The sequence below is a fragment of the Tachysurus fulvidraco genome, chromosome 26 (genome assembly GCF_022655615.1).
Source record: "Tachysurus fulvidraco isolate hzauxx_2018 chromosome 26, HZAU_PFXX_2.0, whole genome shotgun sequence".
Lineage (NCBI taxonomy): Eukaryota > Metazoa > Chordata > Actinopteri > Siluriformes > Bagridae > Tachysurus > Tachysurus fulvidraco.
In genome coordinates, this window is record NC_062543.1 from 14,472,054 (window position 1) to 14,487,053 (window position 15,000).

The 15,000-nt window shown below is 40.3% G+C and overlaps 4 protein-coding genes across 12 annotated transcripts in view; 3 read left to right on the forward strand and 1 right to left on the reverse strand.

Annotated features, from left to right (window-relative positions):
* Positions 1-239, forward strand: part of klhl13 (kelch-like family member 13) — a 38,652-nt gene extending 38,413 nt beyond the window's left edge. For all 6 annotated transcript variants that reach the window (XM_047809409.1, XM_047809410.1, XM_047809411.1 and 3 more), the window contains one exon: positions 1-239. This exon is cut by the window's left edge and continues 1,385 nt beyond it. The gene's annotated coding sequence lies outside the window, so the exon portion shown is untranslated.
* The window catches only part of LOC113636638 (WD repeat-containing protein 87-like), an 873,260-nt gene that overhangs the window by 471,752 nt on the left and 386,508 nt on the right, over positions 1-15,000 (reverse strand). The window lies entirely within an intron of this gene.
* Positions 1-15,000, forward strand: part of LOC113650946 (kinectin-like) — a 683,852-nt gene that overhangs the window by 317,752 nt on the left and 351,100 nt on the right. The window lies entirely within an intron of this gene.
* Positions 4,595-15,000, forward strand: part of LOC113650969 (leucine-rich repeat neuronal protein 4) — a 16,922-nt gene continuing 6,516 nt past the window's right edge. Inside the window, exon 1 of the mRNA XM_047809444.1 lies at positions 4,595-4,706. Within this exon, the coding sequence (XP_047665400.1) occupies positions 4,610-4,706 (97 nt within the window). The 5' untranslated portion in view covers positions 4,595-4,609. The remainder of the gene's footprint in view (positions 4,707-15,000) is intronic.

Here is a 15,000-nt window from a genome sequence, read left to right on the forward strand (position 1 = left end):
CCCACTCTCTCTCGCTCTGTCTCTCTGTCTCTGTGTCCTCCACTAGGGGGTTAGTTGACCTTTGACTTCAGGAAGAGGAAACAGATTTCAACTCAGGGGCTGGCCTGCCCCCCCTCCCCTCACTCCCACATCAAACTCTCCCACAATGACATTTCATTACTTTGTTCCTGCTGTTGTTATGAACCGTTAAGAAAAATTGTGTTTTCTAAAATTTAATAAATCAGATTTTGAGCAAAGTATCTCTGTAAAGTTAGTAAGTATCTCTCTCTCTCTCTCTCTCTCTCTCTCTCTCTCACTCAGTGTGTGTTGTCCAGGTGCGTTTTGACCGTTCGAGGCGACAGTGTGGTCGCCAAGGTGACTCCCGCCATCTGTACCCCTGTGTGTGGGCGGTGGCCTTCATTCAAGTGCATATGGTCACTAATCTACAGCACACACTTAACCAGAATGTGTGGCACACACCTTATGGTGCCCTCTGAAACTGGGTCGTGGTGTGTGTGTGTGTGTGTGTGTGTGTGTGTGTGTGTGTGTGTGTGTGTGTGTGTGTGTGTGTGTGTGTGTGTGTGTGTGTGTGTGTGTGTGTGTGTGTGTCCTTTCCATACACACTTACCTTTTAGCACACACACATACGCACACAATCTCACACCGTGACACAGATGCAGATGAATCGTGTAAGGATTCATGACGATTCAGCAGAGATGTGATCTGATTCTGCACTGATGTTCACCTGACCGCTCAATTCTACACCCATGAGATTCGGATGTGATTCTGTTTAATGTCATCGGTGCAGTAAGAAACAACTGATTCAACACCGATACAATTTGATTCGGCACTGATACGATCGAACACTGCTCGGTATTCATATGATTCGCTTCAGCACCTATATGATTCACTTTATCCCTGATTGGAATCTGTGTAGCGTTTCTGAAATGCGGTTCAGCGCCGATACGATTGATTCGGTATGATTCAGTTTATCGTTGATGCACTTCATTATGATTCGAATCAATTCGGCACTGACGCGATTTGATTCTGTCTCAATCCGATATGAATCGGTATCAGTTTTTAATCATTTTCCCTTTTTTATTCTAATCAAGTCCTGGTCTGTGAATCAAACCACCAATAGAAGGAATCATCCCTGAGCACGTGGGGTACAGAAAGATTGACAGGTTAGAAACAGTCAGTAACTAGACACATAAAACTCATCAAATCCTGGGTGATGACTGAGTCTTGTTTTTAGGTCACTGATTCCTGGCCATATTTTTTTTCCTCTGTTCAACATGTTCTATGTGGGTTATTTGTCTTTCTGAATATCGTCTAAGTAACAGGGTCCCTGTGTCCTCCATCTAAGGGCCTGATTTTGAAACTCAGGAGTCTTCAAGGTTCTTTGGGTTCTGACCTTGTTGTGTTTGTTAAACTTGAAGCACATATTGAATTGACAAATAATTTATTGAATTGTATTTATTAAAAAATATAGAAAAATATCTAGAGGGGAACCGGAGCTGTGGAATTACTGGGTTCTCCGCATGATCTATGCAGTAAATACTACATAGCTAACGCTAATCCCTTACACGCAGCATCAGTACTGAGTTAATACCAACATAGAATGGTGTTTATATACATTAGATCGAACACAATGGCTTTATTTCTTTTGCAAATAAATCAGTTTTAGGATCTAGAGCTATATAAAGAGATGATTTTTTTTTCTTCTTTCTTTTGCTTTGATTATATTTTAACGTGTGTGTGTGTGTGTGTGTGTGTGTGTGTGTGTGTGTGTGTGTGTGTGTGTGTGTGTGTGTGAGGTTAATCAAGTTGCTTTATTAATGTTGCGTGATACTCAGTTTCTTGTGTTCCTAATGTTAACGTTTTATTAAGTACAATGACGAAAGTTGTGGGGAAACCCTAGTAATGTCTTACAGTCGCAGAAACGTATGTAAATAAGGGAAAGTAAGTATCTGAGTCTAAAAAATGTGCATTTTAAGACAGTCGGTGTTACTGTGGGGTTTGAGAAAATGGCGTTTTTCTCCATGTCACGTTTTGAAAACTGGCTAAAATCCAAAATGCCACATAAAAGACCTCTAGAACCCCGAGAGGTAAACAGGCAATTACAGGTTGTGATGGACTCTAATTGATTTCAGCTGTCTGTACGTGTTGGTATTCGGTGTGGACGAGGACGTGATAAGTCTGTAATTGATTATTTTTGGCTTGCGGCCATGTTTTGGGAGCTGCGTGTAATGTATTAGTAAACAGCCCATTAGAATGGATGTAATGATAATGACAGAGGTTAGGCTGATTAGCATAATTAACACCGAGCAGGGTAAACAAAGACTTGCTGTGTGTTTAATAAAAAGGTAGAGTGGCAGGAGTGCACTTGTGTGGGGTGTGGAGTGAATTAATCAGCGGGAAAGGTTTCTGAGGAAACGGTTTAACACGCCGTGGTGGGGGTGGGGTTTGGTTTTTGTTTTGCGTTTCATTGCTGGCTTTTGAATGTAAAAATAAATAAATAAATAAATCACATTTTGTCTGTGAATCTAATCTGATCGTTTAATTTACTGACTCTTTGTAACTTCTTGCTTGCTGAGCCGATCATCTGATTGTGTAACTTATTGCGTACTGAACTGATCCTCGGCTGTTTGTGTAACTTGGTGCTTGGTGAACTGATCCTCTGCCTGTTTGTGTAACTTCTTGCTTTGTTGAAGGGACCTTATAGGGACATTTTCATGGCTGATCGTGTGAACTCGGTGAACTGATACTTTGTGCTTGGGCTCTTCTGTGACCTGACCCTTTGTACTTGGGCTCTTCGGTGAACTGACCCTTTGTACTTGGGCTCTTCGGTGAACTGACCCTTTGTGCTTGGGCTCTTCGGTGAACTGACCCTTTGTGCTTGGGCTCTTCGGTGAACTGACCCTTTGTGCTTGGGCTCTTCGGTGAACTGACCCTTTGTGCTTGGGCTCTTCGGTGAACTGATCCTTTGTGCTTGGGCTCTTCGGTGAACTGATCCTTTGTGCTTGGGCTCTTGGGTGAACTGATCCTTTGTGCCTATGTGATGACTTGAGATGAGCTGATCTCATGCATGTACACACCGTTGTGTGTGTCCACGTGATTTATTACTGCGTGAACTGATCACTTGCATTTCACACTGTTTGTTTATCCGTTGCGCTGTTCTTTATTTGAAATCACCTTTTATTTGCTGTGGTGGAAGAGTTTCTTTTATACTTGCTCTTCCACCGTCGTGTGACGAACGTGTTCAGAATAGCACGTGTCCTGTATCATATATATATATATATATAGAATATCCTCCACCACACTCACCTCAGCTATGTTGAAGGGGCTTGAGTGTGATGGCACAGTCAATCGAGCACACACACACACACGCACGCACGCGCGCGCGCTACATTCACTCGGTTCTCCTTTACACACACTGTTAAATACGCATGTCGAACACGGATTAGAGCTAACACTCCTTTACACCGCGTATTTTGCTTCAAAGCTAACTGCATGTCATTCAATTCATTAGCATCTTGTTCCTGCGGGTATAAAGCATAGATTTCACGGGTGCTGGATTTCAGCAATTAGTGCCGCGCGTGACGTTTGACAAAATCTTTTAACCGCTATGAGAATAAAGTACATTTGCAACGGAATTTAAATAATTCAAATTGTACCTGCTGGTACATCCTGCTGTTCCCATCCACCGGGGCGAGGGTAAAGTGCGCGTGTTGGAGCGTTAAAGTCGACCGCACTGCACACTGAAGTCCTGCATTCACCCAGTGGCAGTTCCATAGACGGTTTTACACCATAATAACACCCTGTATTGATGATTACACCGCTTTAGCGTGTTCTCTCGCATCGACGCATGAACCTCACAGCTGCTCTTTAAATATAGAACCAACGGGTATGAAAATGTGTGATGGCAAGAAAGTCGGGTTTTTATACGTCCGACTGCTTGATTTGGAATTTCGTGTGTGTGTGTGTGTGTGTGTGTGTGTGTGTGTGTGTGTGTGTGTGTGTGTGTGTGTGTGTGTGTGTTTATTTCACATGGTCCAGTTTTTTTTCCCCTCCCAGTCAACTTTCACTAGATGGGATGCTGGACGGTGCCTTGATGGGAAATCGAGCTGAGACAGATGTAGCGATGTCAGTTTGCGACGGTTCTGCGTGTGGAGGGGGGAGGGGGAGGGTGGGATGCAGAATGACATTCGGAAGACGAAAAGCCTCCGGAGATATCTTGCTCGTAAACACAGCCTGACAAATGACACAACGGCTTACAATCTCATACACCGCCTCCCACTTTCCAGTACACCTACAACACCTGCGCAGATATAATTACCATCTGCTTCAGTTGTTTGTAACTTTAGCTCATCTATGTGAACACCCATCTGCCCCCCCCCCCACACACACACCCCTGATTTTTACCTGCAAAGTATTTCCAAGATGTTTAAAAAAAAAAAAAAAAAAAGTGGGTTAAAAGTTTTGAAAAGAACCAAACGAGTCCAAAGTTTTGCTACGGCCCTGTGCGATTTGAAGAATATCCTGTACGACATCTTGCGTCATTACGACGGCATGTCAGGATAAAAACGGGCGACGATTGACCATGCTAGCAAGCCCAGTTAGAACCGGGATGTCACGACGAATTGTTAAAGAGATGGAGGTGATTGCGTGCAAACAAGCGCATGCACAAATGGCTTGGAGGATGTGCAGAGAATCACATTTAGAAAGTAAGAGTTCCGTTTTTAACTGTATCGACTAGAGCACGATGTTACATGAGGTTTGACCAGGTGCTCAGATACAGGGTTTGATCCTAAGCTCAGGTCATTGTCCATCTTGTCAAGGGGTTTTTGACATCTTGACATCTCCTCTCATTTGTCCACTACAATTCATTTGAGTCGCGATTCTTTTGCAGTGGTGTGCATTTTGAGCGTAACAGATTTAATAATGTTTCCTGGAGCCCTTTGCTTGGTGGTGGATTTGGCTCAGCTTGTCGGGTCAGTGCTCAGTCATGGATGCATTAGCGCATACGCATCGATGACCATCGCTAATTCCTTCTGCTTATACTAGTTCAGATTACTCGCCTGTCCTCCTGCTGACTTGGTTTACATGGCTGTGTTCATGTGCTGATCAATAAGATTCATTTGGTTTATTTGATGAGTTGCTTGATGTTTATTTGCATTTTTTTTTTAAATTTCTTACAAAAAGGTGTTTTTTTTTCTTTTTTAAATCTTTAGAGAAAATAAATGGTGCTCAAAAACCTGCTGTTCGGGTGGGTGTGGTCTGAGTGATTCATATGACACTAAATGATTCGGAGAACGATTCATGTGACACAAAATGATTCAGAGAATGATTCATGTGACACTTCATGTCATGTATATTTTTTAGAATTTCTTGAATTGACACGTTGCCGTATTAGGGCTGTGCATTGTTAGTCCTAATCACGTGAAAATTTGTTCACGTGTGGGGTATCTTTGTTTGTTTGTTTGAACTTTATTTGATTGCTTAATTGACATGGTGATGCGGCTGGATGATGGATGTCATCCTGAGGATCCGTGACCTTCACGATGTTACATTTATACAACGTTATGCACGCTTTATGTTAAAATGGGGGGAAAATTCAAGACATGAGTAACTGATTACTCAGACTTTATACTGTGTCAATGTTAATGTTATTATTAATGGAGCTCATGAATTTTGCTTCCCTGGGGTTTGGGATTACTCAGTTTAATTTAATTTTGTGTGTGTGTGTGTGTGTGTGTGTGTGTGTGTGTGTGTGTGTGTGTGTGTGTGTGTGTGTGTGTGTGTGTGGCAGCATTACAGAAATCCAGGCTTAGGTCTAGTTCCCTAATGAGCAAGCCATGGGCGACTGTGAAGAAGAGGGGGAAAAAATCTATCTAGAAAGAGCATGAGGCAGAAACTGGACTCGAATTCAGAATCATCAATTTGGATTTTAATTGGATCATTAGTTTATGGTTGCCAGTTCCATCTCTTCAACTTCAGCCTTCAGTTTTTAACAATTTGTAATTTTTCGGCTTCTTAATTCTGCAACTATCTCAATAAGTACGGTTTCTTTCTCTCTCTCTCTCTTTTTTTTAGGTTTGTTTATCCCTGACCACATGCTGGACTCTTTGGCTGTCTCATTTTTACTGTAAAACTCAGAAGGTGACTTGAATGTTATGTTTTTGGCCATAATAAAGCCACGATTATTGCACTATTATGGAAACAAGTGCAACAGCACCACCAATGGTCAATAAAAAAAAAGAAAGAAAGAAAAGTAGCAATGATGAGGCCCAGTGCTGATGTCTATCTTGTCCTGATTGTAGATTCTTGCAGCAATCACTGTCAGTCATTGTGACCATCTGATCACACGGAGACATTTGTCCTCTTCACATCACTAATAACACAATATCACAACCAGCTGTCACTTCTCTGTTGTACTCCTGTGTTCTCTCAAATCTCTCTCGTAAATCTTTCTCTCTTGCTTTATCTTGCTCTCTCTCTTCTACTTTTTAAACGCTGGAACTGGGACAACTCATATCTCCATCCCCGATTGGCTCCTGGCACCGTTGTCATGGTTCCTCGTCTCTGAATCCTGCCCTAGCCGAGTTGGCAGAAACAAAATGCGGGCAACAAAAACGGCGGTGTATTATTCAGCCGCAGACTTGTGCCAAGACATCGGATCGTAACCTGGTAGAAAATCTGTAACGTTCTGTGTGAGTGTAAGTGAAGGTGTGAGTGAAAGATGAGTCTTAAGTCAATACACAGAAGCGCAGGTGGTGTGTTGGGTAGAACTGGACAGCTGGGCTTCGGCAGCATGAATGTGTCCATGTGGTGTGGTTTTATTGGTGCACAGGGTAGATGAGTGGCGAAAACTTTACACACAGCAACAGATGAGACAAATTCAATATTTTTTTAACAGGCAACTTTAAGTGTTTGCCAATAATCTACTGACAAGCAGCCATGCACTCTCATATTGTGTACCTTATCACCTGAGCTGCTTTAAGTTGTGTGTGTGTGTGTGTGTGTCTGCACATATATTCTGCACTGACTTGCTAGACAGGAGGTGTATTTATATACTTGCTGATGCTTGAGGCAGTTTAGAAAACAGACTGGGACGTCATTTTATCTGCCTCTTTTTATTCCTGATCCCTTGCTACTCTCCGAATACATATCAGGATGCTTGTGTGTGTGTGTGTGTGTGTGTGTGTGTGTGTGTGTGTGTGTGTGTGTGTGTGTGTGTGTGTGTGTGTGTGTGTGTGTGTGTGAGGTAGAGAGTTTGTAAAACGCACATCGTCTTAATGATCCTCACAGTTATGAGGAACTTCTATTTGTGTGATTAATAGACTGAAACCGAATATAAAACACAAAACAGGTTTTAAAGTATGGCTCAGGAATTTGTAAAACATCACCATAGCAACTGCGATTTCTTTAACTCTGTTGGATAAAGGAGGGCTTCTGAATGAATGGTGTTAGACTTTACAGCTCTAATCAAGAACCATTAATCTAAACGGGACCAGACTGGTGTAGGTGCTACTAACACTGTGTGGTCACTTCACACTCATCAGTGTGCTTCAACCCACTAATTTATTCTTTCTTTCTTTCTTTCTTTCTTTCTTTCTTTCTTTCTTTCTTTCTTTCTTTCTTTCTTTCTTTCTTTCTTTCTTTTTGCAGTGCTAGGTTATCGTTATTTTCTCTATAATTAGTGTTTTGCTTTGTTTATTCGCCTGATTTATTTATGTAATGTGCGTGTTTATATATTACAGTACGAACAAAAACTTATATCATAGATTTCTGTGTATCTTTATTGGTTTGTTTGGATTCGATTCTTTTTTTTTCTTTTCTTTCAGGACTAATTTGGGACTGCGTGTGAATGTTTCCTTACAGTTAATGAGGTAAATGTTGTGATAGAAACAAACAAGTAAAATAAAATAAACGTTTAATTTGAGCTCTAGGAGCTCTGGCTAATCCAAAATAACATCAGATATCAGAAGAAAAAATCGTATATTAGCTGATTAGTTGAACATGTGGTGCTTAAATAAAATAAATAAATAAATAAGTCAGTCCATTTTCTACTTATGATGATTGTGTTTGCTTTTTTTATATTTAGTTCCGAAATAGGAGCTGTGAGTGAAGGCGAACTCAATATTAGCTTCAATAATAGCCATGTCGGTTTGGTTCAGTCGTCATTTATCTTCTTTAAGCTCCACTTTCTTCGTATTGATAATAATTAAGCTAATTTCACTGTTAAGTGAATGAGTGACTTGAAACACGAGCGCGCGTGCACAACGTTAGTTAAGTTAGAAGAGCTCTCTGTTGCCATGGCTACCTGGCTCTTTTTATTTTAACCCTTTTTTTTCTTTTCTTTTTTCTTCAGTATTTCTTTTCTCATTCCCTCTTTTTTTGAAAAAAAAAGTTTTTTCACCACTCTATTTTGTGTGACTGTGCGCGTGAGACGAGCTCGAGGACGCTCACTGTTTCCGTCTCACTGATATTACATTTACAGATCTGTTCTTAAAGTGTAAGACATTTTAAAATGAACGTGTTTCAGATATATCACCTTTTTTTTTTTAAAGATGACTTTTTATTTTTCCCTTTATTAAAGATGACCGTGTGTCACATTTCCACGCTGCATGGTGCGAGTTTTGAAGTTTTAAAAGTTCTAGCATTTTTAATTGTGAATATTGTCTTCATGTCAAACTGCTGCCGTCTGCTGGTCACATGTAGAACTGCACTTTAAAATGCAATGTGTGTGGTGCAAAGAAGCATGAAATACACAATGTGACCTATATTCACAATCACAAAAAAAAAAAAAAATCATATAGAAAAGAATCCTATAGAAAGTTCAAAGAAGTTTAATTGATGTACAGAATGTAAAGAAATATCTCAGTGAGGCAGCAACTTGATCAAACAAATAGGTTGTTTTTATTTACAAGTACTGATTATTGAATTGTTTTCCACTTGAATGTTTTTAAGTGTATATTTATTTTGCCACAAATCTGTTTTCTCCTTTCTTACTGTGAACACTAGGAGCTACGAGTTCACTTTCCTTTCACGTAAGCCACTTACTGGAGCACCACTGCGCTTTTCCCAAATGTGTAATTCTGGGAAATACCGATTCAAGTTCCAACGAATTAAAGCTTGATTCGGTGTTGCTTACTCAGTGCGTTTAGAAATGAATTATATAGCGTAATTATGCTCTACACATTTGGTTAGGAAGTGATGCATTAACTGCAGACTGCATTCCATATGGCCTGATTATCCAGAAGATGATTTGATCTTAAGTCCAACTAGATTCCTCATAACCTTGGAGCTGTGTACGTGTTCTGAGTATGTGAGCTGTGTATGTTGCAGTTGGAGAGTTGCCAGATAAACTTCGTTGTATGCAATTGTCTTAAATTTTTATATACACGTACACACAGATCTTTTATATGTGCTTTACACGTTTTTTTTCTTTTTCTTTTTCAAGCAGCAGAAACACACAACAAATTCCAGTAATTTTGGCCGACGAGACTACACTAAGGAATTCCACTCCCACCTCCAGTTACCATCCATTCCCTTATCAGTAGAGTTAACATGTGTTTGTGTGCTAATGTTATTTGCGCAGCGACTTTTAAAGAGCCGTAGGTCTCTGGTTAATGTTCTCGGCTAGCATTCTTCAGCTGTCCAGTTTGGATTTTTTTCCCCCAATCTGATGACTGCTGTTATCTTTTGGCTTATGTTTGCATGAAAATATGCACTGATGATTGACTGGGTTGATAAGTGCATGAGAGTACAGGTGTTCCTATTAAAGTGAGTAATGAATAGCATATTCACTCTTATTAGATCATAGTATATGGTTTATGACACAGACACAGATACAGAGCAAAAAGGAAGTAGTACCTATTATATCTCTCTGTCTCTTTGCCTCCCTTATGATTCAGACCGAATGAATCGGGTCAGGTCACCTCAGCTTGTCAGGACAGTGTGTGATTCTGTGTCTGTCGCTGTCTGTATTCCCTGACATAATGAATGCCCTGGTCCTCATATGATTCACTAACACACTCACACATATTGGGAATGGATTTGGAACTCGGTCATTGCTTACGGCTCCACTCCTTAATCACACTCTTATGAAACCATCAGCCTTCATAATTAACCTCATATGACTCACACTCCCTTAAGGAGTAAAGCACATACCCTCATTTTCTGTTCAGTCCTCATTTAAAGTTTGGATTTCTCTTTGTTGAAGCCCATTAGCTCAGTATCTCTTACCTGAAGTAATTATAAACACAATTTTCATTATTTCACGACTTGCACAGCGCATTATATTTTTTTCTCGTCTTTAGAATTTCATCTTCAGTGAGCACTTTAACCCTAGTCAGGGGACACCAGGGGGCACGTTAAGTCACCAAGCCATCGCTAGGCCACACATTCATACCTAGGGGCAACTTAGCTTAGCAAGTCTATCCTCTGGAATGTTTTTTATGGGACTTTAGAGAAGCCTGTATATCCCTGGAAGAAACTCAAGGGACAATATGCAAATCTCCACAGAGACTGTAACCTGAGCTTAGGATCAAAATCTAAACTCTTCATTTCACTATAGATATTAGATGGAATAAGCGAAAGTGAGTGCTAATCAATCTAATATAGATTAAAGGTTTCCCTGGTAACATGTACAGTCATTTTAACTCAACTAAAGTAAATCTTATTTGCTGAAATGTGCAGTTTAGGTTTAAGTAATTCGAGACTTAGGCTCTGTAATGACAAAAAGTATCTGAGGAGACATAACACGAACGCCCATTTTGTAATGCTTATGTCAACCCCACAGCACACCACACTTTTTAGTCTACGCCCAACATCTAATATTCCAGCAGCGGATCAGGATGTGTAAAATGGAAGAATTTTTCCTACAGCTGCACCCGACTATTACACAAACACACGGACGGGGATACACAACAGCTAACTGCTCACAGATGTGCTGACAGGGAGGGGGAAACAAAAATGGGGAACCAGAGACAGGGTGACAGATGTGCTGAAGGACAGGAAGGAAGGAAGGAAGGAGTCGAAAGCTTGAATTTAATAAGTAATGAAAGATTGAGAATGGTCATACTCGGAGTAAGTTCAAAAACATGCAGACAGAACTGTGATACATAAAAATGACATGGTTATGTTCAGTCTTTAAAAGAAAAAAAAAATACAGATCAATTGTCCCTTGAGAGGAAGACACATTAAGAAGCAAGCCGTATATATATATTTTACTGTGTTTGTAAAATTGCTCTAATTGGCTTGGGCTCAAAGCAAATGTCCCCTAAAGAGTGTCCGTTTGTACCCCAGGCATTATAGAAATTGAAATGGGTCCCATCAGGCCTTCGCACTGTTTACTATCTTTTCATCCTCGGATTTGGACATACAGTACAAATCTTTTATAGTTATTTCTGGAGTTTGGAATATTCCAGACTCCTCCGCGTCCATCTGTCCACCAACCCAGCTTTCTCACAGAAGTGACGCTCTCCCCTGAGAGTGCCACACGCTATATAGCTCGATTAAGATGTACAGCAGTCTACTATGAAACAGAAGACTGGGGAAGAAAGAAAAATATTGAATGGTTCTCCAGAGAGAGTTGGTGGGTTATGATGGTGATTGAAATATTATTTAGCTGTTGTTAATCTGCTTGGCTTTTTTTTTTGTGTCTTTCCTTTAAGAACATTTGCAGTCTCACCTTTGCTTTAGTTCATAATCTTATCTCTATACAGTTGATTTGAAACGTTCTGATTTTTAATCTCACCTTTCCTTTTTTCCCCCTTGATTCCCTTTTTCAGTCTGTTTCCTCTCCGTAATTCATATTTATATGAGACTATCCCTGAGAGATGGTCCTCGCCAAGTTTGCATCTGGTTTGCTCATTAGGGATCTAAATCTGGATTGTTGCACTGTAACAAATTATATGTTAAAAAATCATTATAGGAATAAAATTAAATGGAATTGAACAAATCAACATTCGATTCTAATATTGAATCTTCTAGGTTCCAGCAGAGGCAATGAATGTGTCTGTGGTAGCTCTAATACAGCTAAAAGCTCCAAAAAGTATCATCATGGAGCAATTGACTGCTTTTTTGACTTGTAATGACAATCAAAAATCCCACATCCAGCTCAAACTCTTTTTGTGACTGTATACTGCAAGATTCACATGAATTCTTTAATTCAATACGATCTGTATAACAGTCGATTACTCCAGATTAACATGTATTATTATGCACTTCGGTACAAGGTTTAACTTGTGATCCAGTTCAGAAGAAACTCTGCAATATTCGAGAGACAGTTGTGGAAGTTGTGGCCACTGGTCGAAGCCAAAAATTCACAGGTATCATTTGAGCAATACCTCAGGTACTATTCAGTATGACCAAACACACTTGGTCCATCATTTCTTAATACAGTGTAGCCATGAAACCAAAACAAATCGTTGACCTTTATTTCGGTGAGCCAGCCAGGAAGGTAGAGTCATCCGATTTGTTCTTTTCAAATTAAAAATGCATGTCAAATGTATAAAAATGCATTTTTCTTATAGATAGTATGAAAGACTATACAGGGTGGTAACACTGGGTGCATATGCTGGCGATCCCAATGAGGGGAAATGTGCAACACTGGGTGCATGTTGGGGACACATGGTGAACAGAATGCCAGCCCATCATAAGGCACCATACAAACAAGCAATTAAGATTAACCAGTCATCCCAGAGTGTTTTTTGATGGAGAGAAGGAAACCACACAAAAACCTGCAAGACCATTCACAGACAGTATCCCAAGCTTTAGTCAGAAATTTGACCGCTGGAGCTGTGAGGCAACACACACTACGCACAGGTCAAGAAAAGTTAAATCTTTTCTTTAGCAGCATTCCATTCTGGAAAGCACAGGAAGCAGAACACCGAGTGGTCAAATATCAGGAAAATTCCAGGTGAACTTTTGATGTTCTCCTGCTTAAACAAGTCAATTAATCCACTTTGCTGGTGTGTGTGTGTGTGTGTGTGTACGTGGGCCTGTTGGTGAAAATCTGTGTGAGAATTTCATGGCTATAAGACAAAAAACACAGACACACACACACACACCCACTGATACAATGTTGATAGTGTTCTGGGTTTCAAATTCTGTTTAGAAAAGCACTGGCGAGAAGGAATAGACATTTGAGAACTTTAGCAGCATGGAAACGGTTCTGGAATGGAACATGCTGCTCAGAAGTGTGTACCGATCTGACGGTGCGGACCGACGCATCACATGACCGAAATGCTGCATCAGAATTATGAATATTATCTGTAAATAGTTTTGCGAATTAATCACACCCCCCCCAGATTCTGACTTATTCTGGTTTTATGATGAAAATCCTGTCATTGCAGTAATAGGGGTATCGTCAAATATAGACTCGTTGCTTTATAAATTAAAAATTGTAGCAGCAGACAAAGCGGCACCGTTAAATATTAAATTGTTGCCTTATCAATGGCATTCATATGGTAACAGTGAGAGTCAAATATTTCCTTGTTATTGAAATACTACATTATATCAGAGCAGAATCCGCACCATTGTCAACTACAGATTTCTTATAAATTACAATTGAAAGCTGAGATTAACTCCATTAGTTTCACAATTGCGTCCATGTTTTGAGAGGATATTTCCAGTGTTGCGGAACACACTGTTCCACAAGTTTTAACAGCAAGTGGCCTAATAAACATTATTACACCCACATAAACAAGTTGTTTAATCCTCAGACAAAACATTTATACACGGTCTTCTCTTAGAACACCAGGCTTTTCCATTAGAGCTTCGTCATTTTAAACAGAGGTCGTCTGCTCAGAGTCGACACAAGTTCCACACAAGATGAGGAAACTTATCTTTATTCCAGTAGCTATATGATGATACAGCAGTACAAATAAGCGAGACCACAATGACATGCTATGACAGGGTATGACACACTCCTTGACCCGATCTAGGAGTGGTTCCAGACAGGGTTTTCTGATAACATCTGATCCAGCTCAGCATTGTCTCTTCTCTAAATTTATTCCCTCTAAAAGTGTGTCTCACATCCTATTGTCCTTTCCATCACTCCTACGTATCTGTGTCTGCATCCTTTTCTTTTTTTTTTTCTTCTCATGTACAACTAGTAGTTTTTTTTTCAGCACTAAACAAAAGCTGCTCAGTGAAGCATATGACCTACATCGACCTTCTTCTGGGCAGAGCACCGGCTTACTTCGCTGACGTATTGTTGCAGTCATTTTGTATTTCATGTGCTGTTAAAGTGCTACGGAGTCAGCGTGTCTGATGTAGGCTGATGGAAGGTGTTTGTGAAACTAGCCGCAAATCAACCTCCTGTTGTTATAGAAAAGATACCATACTAACATACCGTATTAGCGTATATTAATATAAACGACTTCCCATTTAATACTAAGGAATTTAAACGGTGAGGTGAAACTTTCAAGCAGAGTTTTCTACAACAATGTACGCAACGTATTGCTTTACACGTTCATGTTTGTTCATCTACTATGGACGGAGATGATATCGTCTCTGTGGTGTTTTCAGGAAGTGCCACCCAGACTTACAGACAAACTGCAGCAGATCTAGGAATCTTTAACGTACTGAAGTGGGACTCTACCAGTCAGTGTGGCAACCCTTACTGAAAGAATTTCCTCTAATAGCTGATGTAAAAGAATTTCCGCTAGCTCTTAATTGAGCAAAGAATGCCACAATGACGTTTGTATAAAATGACACGTCGCTTGTATGGTACCACTTCCTTCCGTGATTGAACTATTGCACAAGTAATAGACACAGCTGAGCGTCTTACTACCTCCGGTTACATAACGATAATGCTGCCACTATTAGCTAACTAACTAGCCATGCCAACACATCACAGGAAACACACACTCTCATTCACTCACACACTCACACACTACGGACAATTTTCCAGAGATGCCAATCAACCTACCATGCATGTCTTTGGACCGGGGGAGGAAACCGGAGTACCCGGAGGAAACCCCCGAGGCACTGGGAGAACATGCAAAC